This window comes from Peromyscus maniculatus, chromosome 2 (assembly GCF_049852395.1).
Source record: "Peromyscus maniculatus bairdii isolate BWxNUB_F1_BW_parent chromosome 2, HU_Pman_BW_mat_3.1, whole genome shotgun sequence".
NCBI lineage: Eukaryota > Metazoa > Chordata > Mammalia > Rodentia > Cricetidae > Peromyscus > Peromyscus maniculatus.
Window position 1 is genome coordinate 144,525,077 of NC_134853.1, and position 26,456 is coordinate 144,551,532.

Below are 26,456 nucleotides of genomic sequence, written 5' to 3' on the forward strand. Positions count from 1 at the left end.
TGACGAGGGCTTTGTTTCCAGGTTGGTTAGTGGGTGTGCGCTAATTCCAGGCATCACAATGCCACCTCATATCACATAAGCAGGGTTTCTCTCCTCCTGTCACTACTGCAGCGTGGCAAATGGTCACAAAACTTGCCAATTTAAAGCATTGTCTCAGTCTTTGGAGGTGGCTAAGCTGGCTGGTTCCAGCTCTAGGTGTCCCATGAGGTGACAGTCACATTGTCAGCCAGGCTTAAAGTGGTCGGAAGGCTGGCCTGGGGCTGAAGCACCGTTTCCAAGTTTAGTCTCCTAACTGCTGTCAGGAAGCTGCAGTTTCTGGAGACACAGGTCTTTTATAAGGATCTTATTTTTACCCAGCCTTCCTCCACTGGAGTGGTCCAAGGGCAGAGAGCAACCAAGCCGGAGGCCTGGACTGAGCGAAACATCAGTCTCTCTCCTGTGTTCCACTCGCTACTCAGTCCAACCCGGTTACAACACTCAGGGGTCACTGGGAGGTCACCTCAAAAACTATCTGCCACACACCTGTGCCACCTGCGCACACATTAGCCAATCAATCACCCAGGGAACTCAGGAGCATCATTTTTGGCTTATCACAATTGTGATTCACGGCCCCTGAGGCAAGGAGCCACCTCTGATGAATCGTGGTCAGTGCTGGGAAGAGCCTGGTTACCTGGAGGTTTCTAGGCAATTTAGAGATTCTGTCGGGAATGAGGAAGGGGCAACAAGGAGGGATGCCCGGCACAGCCCACAGTGTCCATGATGCTCACTGTTTGAGCAGAAATTCCACAAGCACAAAGGCTATGTCTTTTCCTACTACTGTACTTCCAGGCAGGGTGACGCCCAGTATAGGTTATGTGCAGCAACTAATATCTGTTGGAAGAATAAAAGGATGAATTCATAACCAAACTAGAAGACCATAGGGCAGGGAGTCCAGGGCTCCTGAAAGTCTCAGAACTCAGGTCACCTGTCCCTACCCTCACCCCCAGCTCCAAGGACACACAAATTTGGCAGAATTATTCTCACTTTATTTCTGGAGAACTTTGATCAGATGTAATAACACTGATTCCAGGCGAGGACAGGGGGCATCGCCCCTGAAGCAACCAGTATTTTGTGGCCCAAGGTGCCCCCTCCCCATTCCCAGACCTGGGTTCCCCCTCAGTTACAGTTAAATAGAGGAAGATTTTCCCAGGGGGCCCTGGGAGGAGGGACTGCCTCCTGTACCCGCCTCCTCCACGTAGAGGTGTCTGAGCAGAAGCTATTTACAGTATTCACATCCACTGTACCCCACCAAACCAAGGCAAATACTACAAGTGGTCCTTCCCCCAGGGGGAGGCCAGAGAGGCTATGAGTGTATGTGTGTGTGGGGAAGATGGGTGTCTGAGTGTGTGAGCACACAAATGCACTGAGGGGCAGGGCCTGCTTCCCGCCAAAGACACGTCAGTCTGTAAGGTGCAGATTAAAAACAACAGAGGACCCATGCCTGAGGGCCCGGGCCACTTCCACTTTTGTTCCGTCTCTTTCTCTTCCAGACACCCAAGAGCTGATACAAAGGAACCTTCACAGCTGCACCCGGGTCCAAGGCAATTGCTTAAAGGACTTCTGAGGAAAAGGAGAGGGAAAATGTCAGGGCTGGGCAGTCCCAGGTAGGGATGGGTGGGATGCAGCTGGATCCAAGGGCCAGGGTCCCTGCAGTCCTACCTGTGACCTGTGGGGGCTGCACCACTGCTTTCTTGAGAAAAGCTTCTGCCTCCGCAAACGGGAGGAGCCCCTCTGGGGCTCGACCCAAACTCTTCTCTCCAGCAGTTCCCTTTGGGGAGAAGCCGTTCTCCTGGTGTGCTGGGAGGGACTGCAGGCCATTCACCAGGGACCCTGGCATCTCCTTGCTTGGCAGACTGTGGATGCAGGGGTTCAGAGTTAGCGCCTCACCTCCCTGAGAAGCCCAGAGTAGTCCACAGCTCCAGCCTGCAGCTGCCTGCCTGGCTCAGAGTCCCTGGGGTTGGGAGCTGGTACCTCCACTGTGGCTCCTGAAGGGCCAGCTCCTCTTTCTGCACAGAATCCTTCTGTAACCCAGAGGGCCGAGTCTCTACAGCCTTCACAGGGTCTATCACATCAAAGAAACCGCCATTAATTAGGGGCTGTTTAAGGGTGGGGCTGGATCTCAGGGGTGCAGGGCAGAGGAAATGAGGGGAGTAGGGCTTTACCTGGGCTGGCATTGTTGGCTGTGGTCTCCTTTCCATCCTGCTTCTGTTTTGAAAAGGAAGAGACATCAGGTGCAAGGGCTACGTGGACCCAGTCTACTGCTCTGCTGACCCCTCCTTCTCAGCCCAGACACAGAAGCCTCCCCCATCAGGCTCTTCCTTGGCTCTGGAGGCTTTTCTGGAACCTCCTTTCCTCAACTCCCACCCCCCCAACCCGAGAATGCTGACCTTGGCTTCAGCAGCTTCTGACTTCCGAGTCCTCTTCATTATCTCCTCCAGCCGCTGTGTGGAGGTCCCACAGTAGTTAGGCCCACCCCCAGACCTAATCCCCAACTTCTCACCAGCCGGCCCTATTCTAAAGCTGTACCCCTCAGCCCACACCAGTACTTCCTTGTTCTATCTTCTACAGATTCAAGCCCAGGCCCAGCTTCACCAGCTACTCTTTGCAGGAACTGGGTCAGACCCAGGCCCCGCCCCAGCAGGGCCCCGCCCCACCAAGGCCCCGCCCCCAGAGCCCACCGGCCCTGCACACCTTTCTCCGCTCTTGTCTCTCCTGCTCCTCCTTCTGGAAGTGCTTTTCCCGCTCCAGGCGCTGGCGCTCAGCTTCTTCCCGGGACCGAGCTTCGGCTTCCTCTTTCTGCCAAAGACCTCCATAAGCTTTGGGCTCCCTCCTGGTCAACTCACTTAGCGCCAGCCAAGATCTGCCCATCCACCCGCCTGGGCACCTGCTTCTGCAGCCGCTCCTGCTCCTCCTGCTCAGCCTGCGCCTTCTCTCGAGCCTCCTGCTCCTCCCGCCTCCGGGCCTCGGCCTCTCGTTCGGCCCGGGCCTCGGCCTCCCGTGCCAGCTGCTCCTCCCGCATTCGCCTGGAGGATGCAGAAAACTCAAGCTTGGTCTGTGCCTCTTCTTCAGGGGCTACAAGGGCCCTCAGAGTCCCTGAGGTCACACTTACTTGTCCCTTTCAGCCTGCAGCTTCCGCTCCTGTTCTTCCCGTTCCCTCTGTTCCCGAGCCTGGCGCCGCTTCTCAGCCAGGAGCCGTGTGGCTTCTTCTCGGTCTGTGGTGCCGGCCATAGGTTTGCTAGGGGTCACCGGGGGAGCAGCGGTAGGAGGGGCAGTCGGGACAGCGGTGTCTGGGGAAAGATCCAAGACCAGGAGTCAGCACACACCGGTACAGGCACCTCCATCACCCCTGTACACCCGGGGTGTCCAGGACCTCAATGACCCACTCATTCAACCCAATTGCTGCCATCACTATGTCTGAGACTTGGTCCTGTCATGGGCAGGAGATCTGTCCCTCAACACCAGTGTCTGTGGTGGTCTGATTCCCAGACACAGGAAAAGACGGCACCTCTGCCCTGCCCACCCCACTTCCTGTGCACCTGCAGGGGTCTCTGTTGAGGGCTGCTCCTTCTGAGGCTGGGCTGGGGTGGGTGAGGGCACTGGTGAGGGCGCTGGAGAAGCTGGGGCCGCTGGCTCCTTCTCCTCGATGGTTCTGCTCTTGCTGTGGCTCTTGTCCTCAGGCCCCGAGGGGCTGGGGCTCTCTTTTGCCTCCTCCTTCCTCCGAACCCGCCCCTTGGGTGACGCAGTGGTGCCTCGGGGGGATGGTGGTTTTGGAGGAAGGGCATGGCCTGGTCCTGGGCTGGGGCAGGGGGAGGCAGGTCTATGCCAAGATGTAGAGGGAGAGGATGGCCGGGCCTTGGACTTAGGGCTGAGAGAGAAGAAAGACGTTAGAACCGGAGGGCAGAGCACCTGGGCGGGCACTCCCCTCCCCAAGCAGGTCACTTCTTTGGAGAAGTATTCCCTTAAAAAAAAAAAAAGATTTGTTGTTATTGTGTGGGCTGTGCATGTGTGAGCATGCACGTGGAAGTCAGAAGACAACTGTGTGAGGTGGTTCTTTCTTTCCATGGATTCCAGGGATTTAACTCAGGTCATAATGCTTGCATAGCAAAGGCCTCTACTCCCCGGGCCATCTTACTGGCCTCCAATGTTGCCTTTTGCAGGCTGGTGGCATCCCCATCTATTCACTCACAAAGCGTTATCATTTCCTCTTAGCACATATATCCATCTCAGTTCACAATTACAAATTCACCTGTGAGCGGTTGTTCTGGTTCACATTGGCCTCCCCAACAGCGTCTACACTTAGTAGAGCAAAAACTAGGCCTGGCTTAGCCCAGTGTGCTCAGCACCCAGAGCACCACAGGGCAAGTTGTTCACTGATCAAGTATGTGCTGAGCTGCTTATCAGGTGTTACTGTTTTAGGAGCTGAGGGAGGGGCGTCTATAATCAAAAACTGAAAGAGAAAAAGAGGGGGTGGAGGATGAAGGGGAGAAGAGAAGACCAAGAGTGAAAGTCCAGGGCAGGAAGACAGCTGGGGTTCAAGGGCACCTGAGCTAATTAAGGAGACCCTGCCTCACAAAAACCAAACAGCAGAACAAGGGCTAGAGATGCGTTTAGTTGGCAGAATGCTCGCTGAGCATGCACACAGCCCTGAAATGCCAGCACTTGAGAGGCAGAAGGACCACAAATTCAAGGTCATCGTTGGCTATAGAGCTCATTAAAGGTCAGTCTAGGTTACATGACATTCTTTTTTTTGTTGTTGTTGTTTGTTTTTTGAGACAGGGTTTCTCAGTTCTAGCTGTCCTGTAACTCGCTTTGTAGACTAGGCTGGCCTTGAACTCACTGAGATCCACCTGCCTCTGCCTCCCAAGTGCGGGGACTAAAGGCGTGCGCCACCACTGGCCGGTGATATATGGCATTCTTGCCCAACAAACAACAAAAAAGGGACCGGTGAGATGGCTCAGCAGGTAGAGGTGCTTGCCACCAAGTCTGTCAACCTGAGTTCAATCCCTGGGACCTGCATGGTTGAGAGAGAACTGATTTCCAAGAGTTGTCCTTTGGCCTATACGCACACACACACTGGGAAGGTATGGTGGCATAGGTCTGCTATAACCCAGCTAATTTAGAAGAATCACAGGTTTAAAGTTGGGCAACTTAGTGAAACATCCTAAACAAATGAACAAAATACAAACTGTACTGGGTATATAGCTCAGTGATGGGGTGCCTGCCTGGGGTGCCTGCCTGTCATGCCGGAGGCTGGGGATTCTATTCCCAGTACTGAGCTCACGTAGTAAGTGTCTGGCGGCTCAAGAGTTGTAGCCTCTGTCTCAAAAAAAAAAAAAAAAAAAAAAAAAAAAAAAAAGTGTGCGGTGGGGGAAGAGCAGAAAGGGAGAAACAGGAGGGACAAGAGACACGGAAAACCTGCCCTTTAGTAACTTCAAGTATTTGGGAATGATTGACAGCCACTGTCCAGGTGAGGCGCGGAGCCCCGCCCACCTGAGCTCAGCACCGGTGGAGAGCCTGGGCCGCACGGATGCCGGCAGCGACTGGCGCTTCTTGAGGCTGCGCTCCTTGAGGCTGCGCTCGCGGGCCAGGGCACTCTTTTCCTTCTCGTTTTCCCGTTCCTTGTCCTTCTTCTCCTTCTTCTGCACCTGGAGGCGCGGGACAGGATCGAGGAGGAGGAGAGGTCAGCGGCGCCCGCGCTCCAGTCCAGCCGCACCTGTCCCCACCCGAGCGGCGGCCACTCACCGGCGCGGCTTCCAGCCGGCGGCGAGCCAACGCGGGGCTGCCGCCGGCACTGGGCTTGCGTCGCTCCGCGCGCTCCCCGGACGGGGTGCAGCGGTGCGCGCTCCGAGGGGCGCTACAAGGCGTTAGTGGGCTGGCGGAGGCTGAGCGCGGGCACACGGGCACGGCTGCAGAGGGATGAGTGCGGTCGGGGTGTGGCCCAGGCGCCAGGCTGGCCCCTGCCCGGCCCCTTGTGGGGCGTCTCCCAGGGCCGCTGCTCCTACCCTGGTCCCGGCCGTTTCGGGGCAGTGTGACCGCGCTGCGACTCCGAGCCAGGAAGGAGAGGGTGGGCGTCATCAGACGATCCACAATGCTGCTCTCCCATGCGCTCAGCTGCAGGCTGCGATCTGGGGGGAGAACACCAGGCAGAGCAGGTCAGGGCAGGCGGAGGCACGGGTGGAGACTAGGCACTGAACCCACGATGAGCTCAGGAATTCTCCAGAGGGTTGCCGCCACCCCCACCCCATATCACGCGGGGTCACACATTTCTTCCTGAGATCTGGTCCTCCTTTTGCAGACACAGGCAACAACACACTGAGCAAGGGACTGGGAATATATCTCAGAAGTAGAGCGCTTGGCTGTCATGCAAGAAGCCCTAGGTTCAATTCCCAAAACCGGAAAAAAAAATCCTAGGCCAACACCCTGCATCACGTTAGGAGTGCCTCCTACCCGTCTCCCCAGGTGACAGGGCTCAAAACTGTGAGCAAAGGAAGGAGCCATAAAAGGACCTAGGGAAGACCCAACTGCCCTCTCCCAGGTCCCGAAGTAGGGCCTGCCTCTCCTGCTCTCATCATGCTGGCCTGGGGGAGGCATGCTTCCTGGGTTTGGGTAGTGAGGGTCCTTGTGCTCCTCCAACCAGCCGTTAGGAGTGTGTGAGAGGCTGCTAGAGGGCCTGGCTGCCCTGGGCCACCCTGCTCTGTCCCTTCAGCTGCTGGGTTATTTTTAAGCGTCAGTCAGGTGGGGTTGGTGCAGCAGCTGATTTGGTTGCTAGGCAACAGAGCAACCAAATAAAAGCTAGAGAAACTTATAAATAACTTTAACCATGGTTCTTTCATATGTAAGCACCAGGGCAGGGTGGGAACGCAGGACTGTGCCACCTTGGTTGGTCCCAACTTCGGACCCAGCCAAGGCCAAAGCAGGTGCTCTAGAGGCAGAGATGGCAAGGTTGCATGGTCCTCCAGGGCGGAGCCAGAATACCCCCACCCTAGTATCCAGGCTAGCCTGACACATGGGGGCAAAACCACCTGTCTAAGGCTGCCAGGGCCAGCTGGCTGTGGTTAGAGAAAAAGCTGATTGCCCATTACCACCCCAGCCCTTAGCCTAATCTTCTCTTGAGGCCATTGTCCTTTGTCTCTGTTCTCTCCTACAGGACACTACTATGTCCTAGGGTCCAGGCCCAAATGCTGGCTCCCGCCAGGGACACAGAGCCCTGGGTGGGATGGAGGAGGGCCGGACCTGGAGTATGAAGACTCCAGGGATGAATATTCCTGCTGGGCTCTGGAGGGGGCTGGCTGGCTACAAGGGGCTCTGGAGGGGGAAGGCTGGGCCTTCTCTTACTTCTACTGGGGGAGTTCCAGAGCGTGGCAGAGGACTTTGAGAGCCGCTTGTTGATTATAGAGTCCACGTGTTTGGGCAGGTTTACTGCCGACACGGAGCACCTGCTCCCACCTGGAGGGGAAAAGACACGGCATTAGGGCCGGGCCAGACGGGAGCCAGGGGGGGCACTGAGGCCTTCATGCAGGATGCTCTGAGGGCAGGGTGGGAGAGGAAGGAGCGGGCAGGATGGGGAAGAGGAGCCTTGACTTGGCCCTGGGAGAGGGAGGGGACAAGGGAGATGATCGGAAACAACCTTGATTCGGGAGCCAATGGAGATGGAGCAGAGGGAAGAAACGGTGGAAAACTAGAACTACAGCCTTCCTGGGCAGCCCAGAGGAAGCCATTGCCTAGGGCGGGGGCTGCAACCCCTCCCCACAACCGCCCAACACTGGCACTTGCTGACACTGTCCAGCCAAGGCGCTATGGATACAACACCCACATCCTGGGACAAGGCAAAGATGTTCCTAAACAGAAGACCCACACAGTCCACGGTTGCACAGATCCACAGACTTCTCCAGACACAAAGACATGCAAACACGGGCGTACAGGGTGGTGGATACTTAGGCATGCACGTAACGTGTGTGTAGACATGCACAGACAGAGGAACATAAGTAAGATGCACACAGGCAGAAACATAATGAAGGAACCTAGCCATGGCAGTTTGACAGCTTACCATGGGCCAGGCACTGTGCTGGGCACCACATACATGTTACCTCACCTGATCCTCCAAACATCTACCTACAACCTTGGAGGCAAGCAGTACTGTTATCCCCATTTTACACATGAAGGAAGTGAGATTTGAGAAGTTAGAGGTCACACGAGGTATCAGAGGTCTGACTTAGGAGCCCTCACCGAGGCACACAAAGCCTCAAACATGGCCTCACAGAGTGGGCTACACAACACATCTACCAGGCGAGGTACACGAAATACGGAACCTTGCATTGCATAAAGACATCCAAGCACAGTGGTACATACATGCCAGCAAGAAGTCAGACCAAAGTCCATAATGTGCCTAGGTGAAGAAAACTCAGACAAAAAACTACTTTCCAAAACAGAGGATGACAGTTTTCTGTAAGCATCCAGGGTCTGCAAGGCATTAAAGTCCTCTTTCTACATATCAACAACTAACAGTAATTGACAGGAGGAAAGCATGTTAAACAACTCCTAAGACGACAGAGGTTTGAGGCGCAAACCGAGTGACAGAATCCATCTCTGATTTGGTAGTGGAAGTCCTTAGGAAGGGATGATTTGGTTTACAGACTATTCCAGAAGATACAAGAAGCAAGACATACCTGCTGCCGGGATTAGCGAGCACCTTGTGTGTAAAATGTTCTTTGCCCACCTCAGCAGGCCTCAGCCCTGCCCAGCCACCCACCAGCACCTCCAGCCCACTCACTGGTCTTACGTCCGGGGGAGCTGTGGTGCAGGGCTCCTGCCCAGGACCAGCGCTGCTGCCGGATCTCAGCCCATGTCTTCTTCACTGACCGCTGGATGGCTGCTTCATAGCGCTCCTGGGGGCCCATGGGGAGAAGAGAGGTTTGGGCTCAGAGTCAGCCACCATACCTGGGAGAAGGTCCTCTCCCATCCTAAGCTCTTCCTGACTCACTGCAGGCAACCTAAGCTACTGAGTCTGCTGTGATTCAAGCCCGTGTGTGATAGACAGATCCTATCCACAGTTCTTGGAGAGCTTTTCTGGGGCTTGAGTCACTTCCTGGGATGGGTGGGACTCTCCTTGCCTGGGGTTCCTGGGCAGGGTCATGTCTCCTAGCACTGAGGATCCCGATCTTGGGTCTGTTTTCCTTTTGTGGCTGAGGCTACCAGACAGGACTAGGCTATCGTGTCTTTCATACTTCAACAATGCTCAGACTAGGCTATATCCATGTGATGGAAGGAGGTTTGTCCAGACACGTATCTGCATATATAGGACAGACCCTGGGACCTGTCACATGTGAAGCAAAGGCATCTGCATGGGCACACGGGGACAGAGCCACAGGGGTGGATGCAGATGGGTCTGCCTAGGCACAGAAGCACACCGGGACATGTGTGGATGTGTGTATGGCTTCACTACTGTACAGGCGGTGGGCACATGTGCATGCAGACTGAAGGTCTGTGTCAACTCTGCAGGGTTGATGAGAATGTACCTTGTTTTTCTCAAGCTTCTGCCTCTGCCGCTCCTCCAGGGCAGCCCGGCGCTGTTCGGCTTTGAGCCGCTGCTCCTCCAGCCGGCGGCGGCGCTCCTGGAGCTGCTTCTCCCGAAGCGCCTTGGCCTTCTCCTCCTTCTCCAGCCACACTGCCTTCTTGGCCGCTGGGACAGGGATGAGGGGGCATGACCCGAGGCGTTCCGCGGCAGGCCTCTGTGAGGCCTCCACTCATATGCCCCGTTCATATTCCAGGGCTTCCTGAAGGTAGGTCTGGGGGAACCTGTTTGCCCCACTGACCTAACATCTCCCAGGCTGGAGGACAAGTGACTCCACTAGGGTGAGACCCTCCTGATTTGGGGGCCTACTGGACAGAATTCAACGTATGACAGTACATACTGAGTGGTGGTTCTCAACCTTCCTAATCCTGCGACCCTTTAAAACAGTTCCTCACGTTGAGGTGACCCCCAACCAGAAAATCCTTTTGTTGCTACTTCGTAACTGTACTTTTACTACTGTCATGAATCATAATGTAAATATCTGATGTGCAGGATATCAGATATGCGCCTGTGGAGGTCGCGACCTGCACGTTGAGAACCACTAGTATAGAGCCTGGATCTGAGGTCTGTCTGGGTCTGATCTCAGCTATTCACCAGCTCTTAGGCAAGTGATGTCGTATTTTCCAACCCGATTCCTCCTCAAAATGTGCTGAGGATTAAGTGAGTTCAGCACACCCACAGTATTCTAGAAGGGTCTGTATTATTTATTCACAAGAGGCTGGGGAATGTCAATGAAGATGATAACGTTACCCAAACACTCACCCAGGTACTTGGCTCGCTCTTCTCGTCGCTCTTTGGCAAGCTTGTGTCTCTCTCCTGCCTTCTTCGTATCTGAGGAGAGGGAAGAAGAGGGTCAAAAGGTCTCCTGGGGCAACTGGCTTCAGTGTTCCCTCTAGCCTCAGCCCAGCTTCCTGTCCTCATCCTCCATGTGACCAACCCACAGCCCAACACTGGGCACGTCACAAATACCTTGCTTGGTGGGAGGGCTCTCCGAGGCCGGCACTGCTGTCGGGGATGGCTGGCTACTCCTTCGAGAAGGCCTGGCATCCCGGGGGCCCGTGGCTGGTGGGGTGGGTCCCCTGCTCTTGGCTTCTGAGGATGGGGATTCTTCCTGGGGTGGAGCTGGCCGAGGAGAGATCTGCCCAGTGGGAGTCTCTGGTGCCAGCGGGAGCTGCTTAGGACCGGCGGCATTCTTCATGGCAGGAGGGGTGTCTGGGGGAGTGTCAGGAACCAAGGCTGACATCGGTGGTGGTGGTGGTGGAGGGGAAGGGTCGCCTTCTGGAGAAGGTCTTGGCTCTGCGGGAATCCTGGCTATCACAGCTGAAAGACAAGTAAAAGCGAGGTGGGAGGGTCAGACTGAACACACGCCCCGTCCATTCACACAGCAATCTGCCCAGGGACTTATTCGTTCATTCATGGATACTCCATCCGTGCGCCAGGCCTACTCTACTCCAGACACTAATGACATTATGGAGAGAGGCTAGCCAGGATCCCTGTCTCTAGGGAACTCACCCTCCAGTAGGGCACAGGCAAATGGCAGCAGAGAGGAAGTGCCACACACAGCACAGCACAGCACAGCTGACATGATTAACCTGCACATGAACGAGTGCCAACTGAGGGATGAGCGGAGTTGGCAAAGCAAAGAAAGGGTCTGGCAGGGAGGGGCAGGGTGCAAAGGGGCAGCTGGAGCATGACATGCTGGATGACCGAGAACAAAGCTGTAGCACCAAATGGTGACCACTGGTTTCTATGTCTGCCTCCCTTACCTCTCTTTCTTCCCTTTAAAAATAAATGACATGTATTCACTTATGTGTATTGGGTGTGTGTGTGTGTACGGGAAGACACATGCCACGGTGTATATGTGCAGGTCAGAGAACTTGTGAGAACCGGCTCTCTCCATTCACCATGTGGACCCTGGGGACAGAACCCGGGTCATCAGGCTCTGAGCTGGTGATTTAGCCGCTGAGACACCTGGTTGGCCCTTCGTCGTGTTTCTGCTCTGCCTCGGCTCTCACTGTCCAACCCAAAGGCTGGTTGGTTCACAGAGTACGTCAGGGCGGGGCACATGGGGCCAACCAAGGGGAAGGGAAAAGCATGGCAGCCGTAGGCTATCTGCCCTGCCAAAGTCATCACGGGGTCGGCAGCCAGCTACAGAAACGTCTGTTTGTAACCCTTGGGTTTAGTCTTTAAAGATATGAACAGTAGAGGCTGGAGAGATGCCTCAATGGCTAAGAGCACTTGATACTATTGCAGAGGACCCAGGTTCAGTTCCCAGCACTCACACGCTGGCTCACAACCATCTGTAACGCCAGTCCCAGAGGATATGACACCCTCTTCTGGTCTCCACCGCCGCCACCAGGCATGTATGTGATGCACATATACAGACAAAATACTCACACATATAAAAATAATCAAATCTTTAAAAAAAAAAAGATATGAATATTGCTAAACATGGTGGTGGCACACACCTCTAATTTTAGCCCTGGGACAGCGAAGACAGGAGGACTGCTGTGAGTTCAAGGCCAGCCTGATGATGTAATGAGTTTGAAGTAAGCCTGTGCTAAATAGTGAGACCCGAACCTCTCTCCTTTGCTGCCCCCACCCCCCACAAATATTCACCCATACATGGTGGCACACACCTGTAATTCCAGCACTTGGAAGGCTGAGGGAGAAGGACCACTGTGAGTTCAAGGTCAACCTAGCTCCACAATGAATTCTAGACTAGCTTGTCTCAAAAAAAGAGAACTTGTTAAATACACATGTGTATGCACGTGTGAGCATTTCACACCAAAGGACAGGTTACAAACAGACGTCAGGCTAACGGCCCTGTTCTAATTTCGCTATCTCAAGACAGGCAAGCTCCTCAAACTCCAAACTTGTGTTTTCCCACGTGTGAAATTGGTAGAGAGAACCTAGCACAGTGCTTCCACCTCCCTCTCTCTGTAGAGAGAATTCTTTTCATGTTGAGCCTTTATGCCATCTGCAGGGGACCTCTGGCCACTTAGGGAGTTAGTGAGGACAGAGCACTGACAGATGGGAACAGGCAGTATCATGGGTGACATTTTCACTCTTCCTGGGGACCGCTGCCATGCTAAGGCCTCTGTTCTGGGAACTCTGGCTCTCGCAGGACATGTAAACTCCCCATCCCCGGGACAAGCTGTGTGCAGGGAGCAGACACCCCAGGGAACTGTCTTTGGTTCTCTAAATACCCTCTTCTGGGAGGAAGGTCTCTAATGGTTTGGGCTCCAAGCCAGACAGTGCAAGCATGGACTCCAGTTTTCCTGCAGACTGAGTGACCTTGGATAGTGGCAGACCTGCTCTGTGCTACAGCTGCTCTTCTGAAAGCATGGACCCCACTTTCCCTGCAGAGTGGGTGACCTTGGATAGTTGCAGACCTGCTCTGTGCTACAGCTGCTCTTCTGAAAGCATGGATACTACCTACGTCACAGCACTGTGAGATTAGATATAGCCACTGATGTTCACACACATATGAATGAAGACTGGGTCTCTAAGTAGCCCCGGCTGTCACGGAACTTGCTGTGTAGAGTAGGCTGGCCCCAAATTGACAAGAAACCCACCTGCCTCTGCCTCCCAAGTGCTAAAACTAAAGGCATGCACCACCACTGACATTCATATTTTTCTGAGTGCTCCCTACACATAAAGCTACATGCTCTTCACATGCTCTAGTTCTAACCCCACTGTTCATGAAGGAGCTGTTATAAAGACATCTTATACCTACAAAAGACATATAAAGACGTGTTCACAAAGACAGGAAAATAAAGCACAGACAAAGGAGAATCCTTTTTGTTTTCTTTGAGACAAGGTCTCACCGCAAGGGCTAGCCTGGCCTTGTGAGAACTGGTGTCCTCTTGCCTCCTTGTGAGTTCTGGGATTCCAAGCATGTGCCACCACACCCAGCTTTGAGATCACCTGGATTGGAACCCAGTGTCACCAGCAGAGTCTAGGCTAGTGGTTCTCAAGATGTGAGTGAAGACCCCCGCAGGGGTCACATATCAGATATTTACATTACAATTCATAACAACAGCAAAATTACAGTTACCATGTAGCAATGGAATCTTGCTATGGTTGGGGGTCACCCCAGCATGGGGAACTGTATTAAAGGGTCACAGCGTTGGGAAGGCTGAGAACCATGGTCTAGGCCCTTCTCCACCCACCTCTAGCATTACTGTAAAACAGTATGGATGTTAGGCAATTATACCACCCCAGGTTTCTGTTTTCCCCTTCAGTCCTTCCTGTCCAGCTTCCTGGGCGACAGGCAAGAGCCCAAGCCGAGGCCTTGACTTCCCTCCTAACAACCTTCAACTCTGACAGCCCCATAACAGGTAACCCAGCTCTTCATAGCAGCCAGAACTGTGCCTAGTCACTTCCCAGCCAGGTGCAAACTCCTTAACTAACTTCACCAGGCAACACTAGTGGTACCCACTCAGTGAAGCCTTGCTACTCACTGGGGGACACAGAGTCTTCCCCCATTCCATAGATGAGGGAAGCCAAGCTTCCTTTCATGAAAGGATTTGTTCAGGGTCATAAAAGTAGTATTTGGTGGAGCAGGATTTGAACCCAGGGCCGCCTGAGGCCAAAATTTGGGTGTGTAAGTCTCAGCATAAAGGCTGAGGGCGAGGCTTGTGTAGTGCCCTTCCTCAAGCACCTGTGTGTGCTAACAGGTGTTGCAAGGAAACGGGTAGGCGGGTGTTTGTCTACACCCAGGCAAATCACACCCACCAGGTAAGACGGTGAGTGTCTGGGTGAGTGTGTAAGTAGGGCCGACTGTGGAGATGAAGAGAACCTGGGGGGAGTGAGGTGGACAGCCTCAGATGTGGTCAAGGCCTGGCTGTAGAGAGGACAGGCTGATCCTGTGTGGGAACGGATCTCAGCCTCCAAGTCCTCACCGAGTTGCTGGTATAGACGGTTACTGGGGACACTGTCTCTGGCCTCCTCAAGCAGCACCTGTCCTGAAGAAGCCACCCATGTCCCCTCTGCCTGACCTCCTCCAGGCCAGGCCTTCACCCTGGGCCTTGACCCTGTTCTCTGCAAGGTCAGCAGGGACCTCCAGGATGTCAAGTCCGAGAGCTGGTTATTTGCCTCACGCTGACGTGATCTACCAGCCACACTGACCCAGTCGGCCCTGTGATGCTTCTTGTCTGGCTCCGCTGTGGAGACGACAACACACTTCAGGTCACGCTTTCCTTCGCTTTGCTGGCTGGGACTTGTGCCGCTCTGCCAGTCGCTCCCTGGCTTCCTAGCCTCTCCATGCTGCTGTGCGCCCCAGGGCCCTCAGGAGTTCACCTCTTCTCTGGCCCCACACTCTGTGGTGATGTCATCCAGACTCACAGCTTTAAAACTCATCCCTGTGCTGACAGCAACCAAATTTGTCTCTCCAGCCCGGACTTCTCCCTGGAGGACCAGTTTCGCTCCTGTAACTCCCGACCTGACACCCCAGACGCCTCACCGAGGTCACAAACCTAACCACTCCTCCCACCTCGGGTTTTCCCAGCTCTCACAGCCTCTCAGACCTTGGAGTCATTTCAGAGTGTCTAATCCGAGCCCATCTTTTGGGTTTAATTTTCATAATATACTCCAAATCCAATCACTTTTCACTACTTCCATTTCTTTTTGTTTGTTTGTTTGTTTTTCAAGACAGGGTTTCTCTGAGTAACTCTGGCTGTTCTGGAACTCGCTCTGTAGACCAGGCTGGCCTTGAACTCACAGAGATCCACCTGCCTCTGCTTCCCGAGTGCGGGATTAAAGGTGTGCGCCACCACCGCCCGGCAACCACCTCACCATGCCCATCACCTTGCTCTTTTCTCAACACCACAGCTGGAGAGATCAAGTAACAATGAGTCATATCACGTCACTCTTTCCTGAAATCCCCGGAATCTCCCCCATCTCATGAAGGTGAGAACCCAAAGGGACCCAAGGGTGCACAGGCTCTCCAGGGCCCTCCCTACCCTCCCTCCCTCTCCACCTGTCACCTTCTTGGACATCGTCTCCCCTTTCCCCTTCTCCGGGAGTTCAGCCCCTCCAGCCACCGTCCCTCATGTCCCTCTGCCTTGGGCTGCAATGTGCAAGTCCTCTGGAGGAATAGCTTTGTCGCCAGCTTCAGCTAGTCTTACCCCCTCACCCACCCTCTGTGGTCTCATTTCTCAGTGAGGCCTGCCTTGATCTAAAACTACAAACTGGAGTGCCAGTGAGAGGGCCCGGTGGGTCAACACACCCGCTGTGTGAGCCGCATCACCTGAGTTTCATCCCTGGATCTCACAGCATGCTGTATCAATGCACGCCTGTACACATACACACACACACACACACACACACACACACACACACACACACACACACACGTAAAGTAAATTTAAAACCAAAAACTATAATTGAAGTCTCTCCCTCCTCTGTTTCTGTTTTCTTTTACCCTATACAAGCATCCACCTCATTTTTGTCTGTTTTTCAGTACTTGGGGTTCGACCCCAGAGCCGCTGCCCTGCTAAGCGACTACTCTACATCGAGCTGTATCCTCAGCTTCTGCACTTCTGCACTTTGAGACAGAGCCTCAGTAACTTGCCCAGCCTGACTTAGAACTCACTCTAGAGTCCAGCAGGCCTGGAAATCTTGGTCCTCCTGTCCTGAGTAGCGGGGCTGACAAACTGGTGACACCAAGCTTTTCTTCTTTTCCTTCTTGAGATTTTTTTTTTCATTTGCATGTGTGTTTGAGCACGCATGTGCACGCCACATGTGTCCATAGGCCAGAAGAGGGTATTAGGTCCTCCGGAGCTGGAGTTCCCAGCAATTGTGGGCGAGCTGACATGGGTACTGGGAACCAAACTCTGGTCCTCTAGAAGGGAATCTTCCCCCGAGCCATCTCTCCAGCCCTTTGCTTTCTTTATTTGTATTTGTCTATTGTTTGGTGGTAAAATCACTTGTTCCGAGGCTTGAGGTTGGAGAGGGGTGGAGGCCAATGGGATCTGACATCCCTGGCAAAGCAGAACCTTCTAGAACTGGTCACCACCAACGCCTCATTTTAGATACAGAGTCCTGATATGTTGCCTAGGCTGGCATCAACCTCTAGAGCTCCAGCCATCCTGCCTTAGTCTCCTGAAAAACTGGGATGACAGGTGGGTGCAACCACATTTGGTTCACAAACCCATCTCACATACCCCCGCCGCTGCTAGCCTATGCTCCCAGAGGCACAACTGTCTGTCTGTCTCATTTTATCTCTAGCCCCAACAGAGATGGGGACATACATGCCCCGTAAGTACTTGGGAAATGAAGAAGCCCCACCCTGGCAGAGAGCATCGCCATTTTTACCTGGAGGACTTCATAGTCCTTCTCTGCCACACCCATTTCCACTCTGCTCTCCACTGAACACTGGAAATTTCGATGGTGTCCCACTGCTCTGAGGATGAAGAGGAGACACTGGAGCTGAGTCTCCATGTCTGGCAGAGTCTAAAGGCCCAATCGCTCTCCACCACTCGGTCTTAAATCTCTGCCTTCCCTGATCCCTGCTTGTCGCCTGAACTCTGCCTCTACCGTCTTCCTTTAAGTTCCGATGACGATCCAAGCTCCTCTTGCCACAGGGCCTTTGCATGTGCTCTTTCCCTTCTTTTCTTTGTTAACTCTTCCTTCTCCTTTGCTCTACTCACCATTCTCTCAGAGAAGCATTCCCTGGCTTCTCTGATCGGCACAAAATCCATGATTACACACAGTTGCGGCTCCAGGAGCTTCTCTTTGGAGCACTGTCATAGATTGTCAAGCTTCTTTGTGTACTTCCTGCCTTCTAGACAGCCCTGCAAGGGCTGGGCCACCTCTGCTTTGCTCAGGGCTGCATCAGCAGCAGCTACCACAATGCCACGTTCACACAGTCAAAATGTGCTTTGAATGACAATAAAATGTCAAACCGTGAGGCCACCCTAGCCTAAAGCAGGTGCAATATGAAGGAAAATTTTCCTCTCATAAAGAACAGATCTGCTGGGTGTGGTGATACACGCCTTCCATCTCAGCACTAAGGAGGATCTCTGTGAGTTCGAGGCCAGCCTGGTCTACACAGCATGTTCAGGACAGCCAGAGCTAAATAATAGAGAGATCCTGTCCAAAAAGAAAGAAGGAAGGAAAGAACAGAACAGAACAGTGTGGCAATGTATTTTGAAGTGCTAAACACTTGAAAGGAAGAAAAGGACCTCCATCTCAACGGAGTTTGGGCGGTGCCCTGGACAAAGGTACTCAGGTAGACTTTAACAAAAATAATAATGAGTGTTTACTCCAGTGGCTGAACAAGAAAAACGTCTCAAGAGGCAAACAGGACGCTTGGAACTACATTCGTGACCTGGCAGGCTTCTGACCCCCGGAATACAAATATTCCCTCAGAATTACGCCAACCCTGACAAAATGTCATCAGGATGGCATTATCTGGAACAATGTATGGTAATCCAAATTAATTCCTTGGTTAATTATCTATACAATATGGTTGATTCTTTTCTGGTTATTCACCTCAACCAAACATGATCCTTAGGTCACTTCATTTTATCTTGCTCTGGACTGTGCCAGCCGGGGAGGCTTCGGTCACTGCTGGTTTCTCCTGCTATTTTGCTATCTGCCAGAAGTATTTGCTAAGAACTGGATAAGCAGTAGATAATTTGTATTTAATTCTTGGCACCAAGAGCATTTGCAGGGCAAAGGTGCAGAAACTGGTTATGGGGTGGTGTCAGACAGTCCTGTCTTCCCAAGAGCCCTTAAAAGGCTGGCACCTGGGGTCTGGCGAGAGACAGGGGTCAAGTTCCAAGTGGGCCTGCCACACGGGCGCTATCTCCCGGCAGCCCTCTCATGCATGTTTCCCTCTTCTGCCACCCCAGCTCCTACTGGGCCAATGGTCCCTCACAGCACTGATAATTCAGCCTCACTCTGTATCTGCCTGCCATGCCCGACTCATCAGTGGAAAAACTCACTGAGAGAAGAAACTGAGCCTTAGTCCTCTCTGTAGCACCTACAGGACATGCCCAGATCACACACATACAGGACATACCCAGATCACACACATACAGGACATACCCAGATCACACACATACAGGACATACCCAGATCACACACATACAGGACATACCCAGATCACACACATACAGGACATGCCCAGATCACACACATACAGGACATGCCCAGATCACACACATACAGGACATGCCCAGATCACACACATACAGGACATGCCCAGATCACACACATACAGGACATGCCCAGATCACACACATACAGGACATGCCCAGATCACACACATACAGGACATACCCAGATCACACACATACAGGACATACCCAGATCACACACATACAGGACATGCCCAGATCACACACATACAGGACATGCCCAGATCACACACATACAGGACATGCCCAGATCACACACATACAGGACATGCCCAGATCACACACATACAGGACATGCCCAGATCACACACATACAGGACATACCCAGATCACACACATACAGGACATGCCCAGATCACACACATACAGGACATGCCCAGATCACACACATACAGGACATACCCAGATCACACACATACAGGACATACCCAGATCACACACATACAGGACATACCCAGATCACACACATACAGGACATGCCCAGATCACACACATACAGGACATGCCCAGATCACACACATACAGGACATGCCCAGATCACACACATACAGGACATACCCAGATCACACACATACAGGACATGCCCAGATCACACACATACAGGACATGCCCAGATCACACACAATAGGAACCCGTGTTTGATCAATGAACACCTAAACAGATGGATGGATAGATGGACAGATGGACATATGTGGAAAACCACCTATACAGTGTGTAGTCAAGCCAGGCATGATGACACACACCTGTAGTCCCAGTCCCTTTACCTACTGGGTAGGTAAAGCCAGAATAATCAAGTGTTCAAGGCCAGCCTCGGCTACATGAAACTCTGTCTTAAAAAAGAGAGTACACAGTACTCCAAGGTGCTCCCAGGCATAGATGTTTCTCTAAATTCTAAATGTCATGACTGTATCAAGACCCCGATGTCCTCTGCCAACTCCTAAGCCATGTTCTCTTACGTCACTCAATTCTCATAACTATCCTAAAGGGAAAGTCCCATATATCCCCTGCCTCCTTCATAGGTAAGGTAACTGTTACTCATATTAAGTGGATTGTTCATGTCAGGGGCAGGGTTTGAACCCCAGTGTTGCTTGATGACAAAATCTTATGTCACACTGTTCCAGTCAGGTACCATGTCATCATTCCCTCAGGCTCCTACCTGATCCCTAAGAAGGAAGTGATTCGGTGGCTCCCCCAGGGAGGTGCCCCCACAAAAGTGAAGGGTGCAGGTGGGGCAGACAGGCCCTGAGCTAAGAGCTCAGGAATGCAGGATAGGCAGGCTCCTGCCCAGGCTGGCCAACAGGAGGCCGGAAGTGAAGTCTCAGACCAAAGAGGGGAAGGGAGGTCCATCTCCAAGGCAGAGCGAAGCTTTGTCCAGGTGAGAGCTGAGGGGAGCAGCCGGGAAGCGAAGGCATGATGCAGACAAGGGAGGCGGGACAGGAGATAAGAACCTCCTGCTCTCGCGATGGCTTCTGAGGTGTCAACATTAGACCTTCCAGACGAAGACAGGAGGACAGACAGACAGACAGCAAAGACGCGTGGAGACAGACAAATATACACATAGATAGACAGAAAGATACAGACAGACAGAGAGCACCCAAGAGAGAAAGCAGACAACATAGACAAGAGCATGCACAATGACGAGACAGGACATTCCTGTGTCTCTCTCAGGAAACAGACTTGGATTCATAACTCCACATGCACAAAACACACACGTACTCTGAGACAGACACAGATGTGCCCACACAGACACGCCCACAAGCAGCCAGGTACTCCCTCTCAACCGCAGGCAAAGCCTCAGAAACCCACACGTAGCGAGCCAATCTCCCCTGCACATTTCTCTAGCCTGTTCCCTGTCGCTTCCGCCCTCCCGCTTCAGGGCATTCCTTTACCTGGGGCCAGAGGAAGTCTGGTGAATCACAGCAGCTAAGGCTCATGGCCGGCCCAGCTAAGTCTGTAACCTCATTTGTTCATTCATTCTTTGATATGATCCTAAGAGGGGGATACTGTTACCCCACTTTACAAATCAGGAAAACAGATTCTGAGAGATCAAGACACTTGCTAAAGCCACACAGCTGAGGAAGGGTAAAGGTGAGGTCTGCACAGACTCGGCTTAACTGTCTCCATGGACCCTCACTCTGCTACCAGATGGGGCCGTCTCCTCGGTCTCCTCCTGGAGAGATCCGGGTTGGGAGAGTGGGGATGGTGAGGAAGGACAAAGCCTGAGGGACACCTGGCTGGCCAGGACAGGTGTTTCTAAATGTTTCCCCAGAGCAGCGTTAGGCCTGGCCTGGAGGAACTTAGCAGTTAGAAGCAATTCGCTGGGAAAGGCCGGCCTCCCCCGAGGTAGGAGACAGGGTCCTGAAGCTGGCTGAAGCTTCCTGAGTGAGACCGGCTCTGAAGGCCTCCCTGGCAGGACCGGCGGCCATTGTTTCCTAGCCTCCAATCAGGAGCACCCACTTCCTGTTATTTTAGGCGGCAGGAAATGACCCCATCCCGCAGCTCAGGCTCCACCACGTCCCTCCCTCAGCCCCAACCCAGTGCCTGGAGAACGGGCTTTTGGCTAGCCTGTCATCACCACGAGTCTAATTTGCTCTGTCTCCAAGCTGATTGGATTCCCCGGGAGCCCAAGGGCTAGCTAGCTGGTTCTACCAGTGTCTGCAAGAAAAAATGGCCAGGGGTCCCCTGGACCACGATGCCCCCTGAAGTAAATTTTGGAAAAGTGATGGGCCGGATCCTGTCACTGGCATGCTTGGTCAGAATTCTGTGTAAAGATTTGGTGCCTTGCCTCTGCCAGTTCCTAGCGGTGTGGCTTTAGGCAAGCAACCTCACCTCTCTGGGTCTCATCTATAAAATGGGCAGAAAATTAGTCCCCGCTGATGGGATTGTCACAAGAAACAACTGAGAGAGTAGACATGACACTCCGGCACAGTGAAGGTCATGAGCAGATGGGAGGGTCTGGGGACAATAACAATCAATTTGGAGAGCCAAGGAGTCACTTCCTTCCCCACCCAGGTCCACTCTCCCCTGACATCTGGGGACGAACAGCAATACCTGTTCCCTGCCCCGAGCTCCCACTCCCCTTGGGGAAGAGCTGCAGCTGAGAGGGGATGAGGAAACACTGGAGGCTGTGCCCCGGGGTGCCAGGCAGAGCCACCACCAGCCAACAAAGCTGCATTATTCAAGCCTGCCGCCCTCCCTGGCCCAGAGGGGACCCAAGGACATGATTCCCAGCTGCTTCTGACCTCCGGTCAAGCTCCTCCTCCGTCAGACTTGAGACCTGCCTGCCCCAGCAGCCCTCAAGTGCCATCAGTCTGGTCGGGAGCCCTGCTGTAAGCTTCCTACTCCTCCTTCCCTGGGTCCCACTAATGGCTAGTGGCCATCCTTGGGGGAAGAGGGCTAAGCTGGCCCGGAGCCCTCACTCCTCGTTTGCACATGCGTGACTGCACATTAGAGGCTCATTAGAGGCCTCATTACTGAGCCCACCAGTCCAGTGAGGGGGGCTGTCAGCAGGAGGGGTCAGCCATGCTGGCTGCTGCATGTACACCTGTGGCCTGTGGAGCCACTACCCCCAATTTCGACTCAGCCTTCTAGGTCCATCCACTCCGATGCTTCCTCCTGCTCGGTGGGGCCTTCCACAAACAAATCCCATGCTCTCCCTTCAGAGAACACATCTGCTTCTCCAACTACAGCAGTAGGTACCATTCACCACCTCAGCTCTACCAGCTCCCTGCTGTCACATGGTGGGGCCAGAGGACAATGTGTGAGACCTGACTCCTGTTTTCTCTCCTCCTGCCCCTGCCCTACATCAAGCAGAGCAGCCCACCTTCTCTTCTCCAGACACACCTCAGCTGCCTCACATCTGTCTAGAAGTCCTTTCCCTGGTATTCTCTCTCTCTCTCTCTCTCTCTCTCTCTCTCTCTCTCTCTCTCTCTCTGTCACACACACACACACACACACACACACACACACACACACACACACCATTCTAATGGTGCTCCATCTCTGAGCCTCAGACTTCTGACAGAATTAGAAATGATAGCAATAAAAAGCAAACCTAATCCAGGCATTGGCAGCCTTTAATCCTAGCACTCAGAAGGCAGAGGCAGGCAGATCTCTGTGAGTTCGAAGCCAGTCTGGTCTACAGAGGAAGTTCCTGGGCAGCCAAGGCTACACAGAGAAATCCTGTCTCGAAAAACCAAAACAAACCAACCAACCTAGGCTGGTAGCAGGGCCTAAGAGTGTATGTGTTCATCTCATTTAAAGAGCCTAATGCTTCTCAGGGATCATTTCTGGCATTATTTTTGTTTTATAGATGGGAAAACTTGAGACTCGGGTTAAGAAATGCCCCCATCATACAGTGAAGGTTATGATGTGGAGCTCAAATTGATTCTGGAGTCTACACTCTAAACTGCTTCCCGATTCTCTCCCTGCCCTCCCCCAGAGCTCATGCCTCCCTGCTGGCACCAGTTCTAATGAGTCTAACCACAATAATGGTAATCACACTTTATTGAGGGTGTCTGGTGCCTGCGTGCCAGGTTCCTTCAGGTTCATCATCTCTAACCCTCACATCAACCAAATGGGGCTCACAGCACAAACCCGGTCCTCTGTTTTCCAGGGGCTCCACGGCAGGAGTCAGGAAACAGCTACCTGGGATTTCCATCCGGGTCTTCTGACTCTAAAGTGGGTGCCACCCTGGTCCCCTACCCCATGCTGTCTGTTGATGGTTACTGCCCAGGGTACAAGTACACAAAAGGCACCTGAAGACAGCAGGGTCATATCACCCACGCTCTGAGCCTTAGACCACCGCCCCAAACTCTCCCCGGCACACACTCTGGGCACATCATTTACTCCTAGGAAGCCACTGCTACGGTCACTTCTAGACTCTCCCTGTGTAGGGACAAGTCACAGTCCCGACCCAGCTTCTCATGTAACTCCATCTAGACCCCTACATATAGAAGCACCTCCCCAACCCAGGCCTCTGCAGGCGGCCCTCCACCCTCACCTAGGCCCTCAGTAAAGCCAAGCCTCCCACCCTGCCCTCACCCTCAGTCTGGGCCCCCCATCCAAGTGCCCTAATTATAAACCAACCACTGCCGAGGCTGCGTCACCATTCAGGCTTTTGGGCACACCACCTCAGTGCCAAGGACTCCCAGGTGCAGAGTACCAGTAAGCAGATGGCTAGACCAGGCTGGGCCTCCCTAGGTGTCCCCGCTCAGGCTCCGCGGAGCCAGCACCAACCCATCCACCCTTGTTGCCGGCACAGCCTTTAAACCTCCAGAAACCCACCATTCTCCTGTGTCCCCTTACACCATCCCCGGTCCCCTCCAAGCACCCACGCTGACACGGGGAGGAGCCCACCCACCCACGGCCAAGCAGCCGCACCTCATCTCGGGCGCACTCCGCACCCACGGACACTCTTTCATCCCGGGCCCACACCCCAGGGGTGCAGGGAGGTGGCAGGATTAGTCTGGGGACTCTCTGGGAGTGTGGGAGATGGGGCCACCTCCCCCACTGCGTCAAGTGGGTCAGGACTCGGGTCCTCAGTAGTCATGCTTTTCCCTCCCCTTCCAGGAAGAAAGAGTCCTCCCTCCGACACCAGGCCCAACCAGAATTCTGTCCCCACCCCCTCATCAGCTGCTCCCAGATCGAATGGGATTTGCAGAAGTCCAGGGCACTGGTGGTTGGTGGGGTGAGGGGTAGAAAGGAGAGCTTCGGTGGTCCAGGGCCTGGAAATTTGGAATTGTGTGTGTGTGTGTGTGTGTGTGTGTGTGTGTGTGTGTGTGTGTAAGCATCCAAAAACCTCAGTCTGGGGAATGATGTGGCATGTCGGGAGTGCCATCCTTGAGCCTCCACTTCATTCTACAGTGCGACTCCGGCCCGCAGAAGTGAAGCGGTGCCGGCCCCGGCAGGGCCAGCGGATCCACCTCTGTCACTCCTGTCCCAGATCGGACTGGGTGGGCTCTGAAGTAGGCCTGGCTTCAGAGAAGGCGGCCCACTCCCCAGCTCCCGCCCGCGCCCCAAACAATACCGCCTCCCCCTCCCCCTCGCCTTTATCCGGCGGGTTACTTGGCAGCCACCGCTAAAGACCTCCCCCTCGTCTCCCTCCCCTCCGGGTCGGCCGGCAACAGCAACAGGCCCTTTGCGCGGCAGCTGGACGGATGGGGTGGGGGCGAGGTCTGGGCCAGGGCCTGGGCGTGGGGGTACAAGGGCCTAGTTTCGGCATGCAGGGTTCCAGGCCAGAGAATCTGGGGGCCCCCCAACACACACAGTCAAGCTAAGGTCACACGTGCCCATGGAGGATGGAGAGAGGGACAGCGGCTCCAGCTCAGTTAAAAGAGGATCTTCAGAGCCTGGGTGGATCTCGAAGGAGAGTGGGGGTGGGGAAAAGAGGATGGCCCAGGGCTGCGGCAGAAGGGTCACCCCATCGGTTCCCTAGCCGGGTCCCGGCGGATCCCGATGCCCCGTGCGTCCGAGCGCCGAGGCTGGGGGAGGAGGCAGCTGTCAGAAGATGCGTCCGTGGCCCGGAGCCGCGGCGGCCGCCGCAGCCTTTATTTTTAAACTTCTAAGTGGTCAGAGGGCGCGGCGGGGGAGGGGTCCCCGCCCAGCCGCCAACCTCATCCTTGGCCGCCCGGCGGCTGCTCGGCCTCCCTCCGGGCTCGCCCCGGCGTGGCTCCCGGCTTACCTGCGGGTGCGCCCGGCCCGGGCTCCGCACGCGGGCCGTTCTCCATGGCTGCGGCGTCACTGGAGGTTTTTTTGGGGGTCTCAGCGGCAGCGGCGGCGGCGGCGGCCCGAGGCCAGGACGGGGGTCCCGCGGCGCATCCCGCCCGGCCCGCCCGGCGGGCAACGACTAGAGGCGGCCGCGCTCGGGGTGGGAGAGGTCGAGGCCGGCGGCCAGCGAAACGATGAGTTGCCGGCTACCCGGTGTCGGTCCTCCGCAATCGCGATCCTGCTCCTTTGCCCAGCGCCGGCCCAGTCCTGGTCGCGGCCCAACCCTATTGTACAGCCCGGGCTGGGCCTGGCCTCTCCGCACGTACCAAGTGCGCGGGGGGGAGACGGCCACCCCCGCCGGGATGGAGTACGGAGCCACCGCGGGCACAACTCGAGGGCTCCGACTCCGCCCTGCAGCGCAGCGCGGGGAAGCTCACTCCGCTCCTTCTGTAGCCGCCGCAGGGCGGACGCCGAGCGGGGGCACCGATGCCGGCTAGGCTGACTCCCCCTGCGGCCGCACGTTGGTACGCGCCGCGCGCCCGAAGACTATGTAGGGAGCTCTCCGGTGACTCACCCGCCGCTGGGACTGGGGGAGTGGGGAGAGGGGTTGGGATCTCCCATTCCCACCCTGGATGCTGGAGGCTCCGGCATCAAGTCTAAATTCTCCCCCAAGCCCGCTTCAGACAAAATCTTCCTGGCCGGGGGGCGTTGCAAGGTCTGAAGAACGGTTTTCAAGGAGACCCCCTCAAAGAGCTACCCTTTTTCCTCTTTTCTGGCGATGGCTGCGAAGGCGCCTTTCCGCTTGCACCCTAGGGTTGGTGTCTTCTCTGGGCTAATTACAGCCCTGCGCGCCTGCTTTACTCAGGTCTCTAATCTGCTGGGGCCCTCCCTGGTCCAAACTAGGTGGTCCTAGCCTCGAACCTCCCTTCCCTTTCCTTCATCAGAAGACCCTTAGCCCCCTGCATCTCCCCCAAAGGACCCCCCCCCAT

At 54.5% G+C, this 26,456-nt stretch overlaps 1 protein-coding gene across 8 annotated transcripts; it reads right to left on the reverse strand.

Annotated features, from left to right (window-relative positions):
- Positions 1–1,003: 1,003 nt before the first annotated feature.
- On the reverse strand, positions 1,004–25,985 carry Map7d1 (MAP7 domain containing 1). Of its 8 annotated transcripts, none has more exons than XM_042271869.2 (18): positions 25,442–25,985; positions 10,580–10,930; positions 10,373–10,441; positions 9,555–9,718; positions 8,819–8,924; positions 7,375–7,485; positions 6,042–6,164; positions 5,782–5,945; positions 5,530–5,684; positions 3,576–3,904; positions 3,149–3,326; positions 2,924–3,062; positions 2,731–2,835; positions 2,427–2,480; positions 2,202–2,244; positions 2,011–2,101; positions 1,699–1,892; positions 1,004–1,599 (listed from the first exon to the last, which is right to left on the reverse strand). In XM_042271869.2, exons 1-18 carry the CDS (start codon positions 25,485–25,487, stop codon positions 1,589–1,591), a joined length of 2,433 nt encoding a protein of 810 aa, XP_042127803.1. In that variant the 5' UTR covers positions 25,488–25,985; the 3' UTR covers positions 1,004–1,588. The 8 variants fall into 8 exon arrangements, with proteins under 8 accessions (XP_042127803.1, XP_006980132.1, XP_015854141.1 ...); XM_006980070.4 differs by having other exon boundaries at positions 8,810–8,924; positions 25,442–25,880; XM_015998655.3 differs by lacking the exon at positions 7,375–7,485 and having other exon boundaries at positions 8,810–8,924.
- Positions 25,986–26,456: the final 471 nt, after the last annotated feature.

Excerpts from the sequence above, each read along its gene's own strand:
- Map7d1 (XM_006980068.4), bottom strand. The coding sequence starts at position 25,487 with ATGGAGAACGGCCCGCGTGCGGAGCCCGGGCCGGGCGCACCCGCAG. Across the intron at positions 3,905-5,529 it reads TCCACCGGTGCTGAGCTCAG|CCCTAAGTCCAAGGCCCGGC; the intron begins GTGGGCGGGGCT and ends CTTCTCTCTCAG. Across the intron at positions 3,063-3,148 it reads CTGCAGGCTGAAAGGGACAA|GCGAATGCGGGAGGAGCAGC; the intron begins GTAAGTGTGACC and ends TGCATCCTCCAG.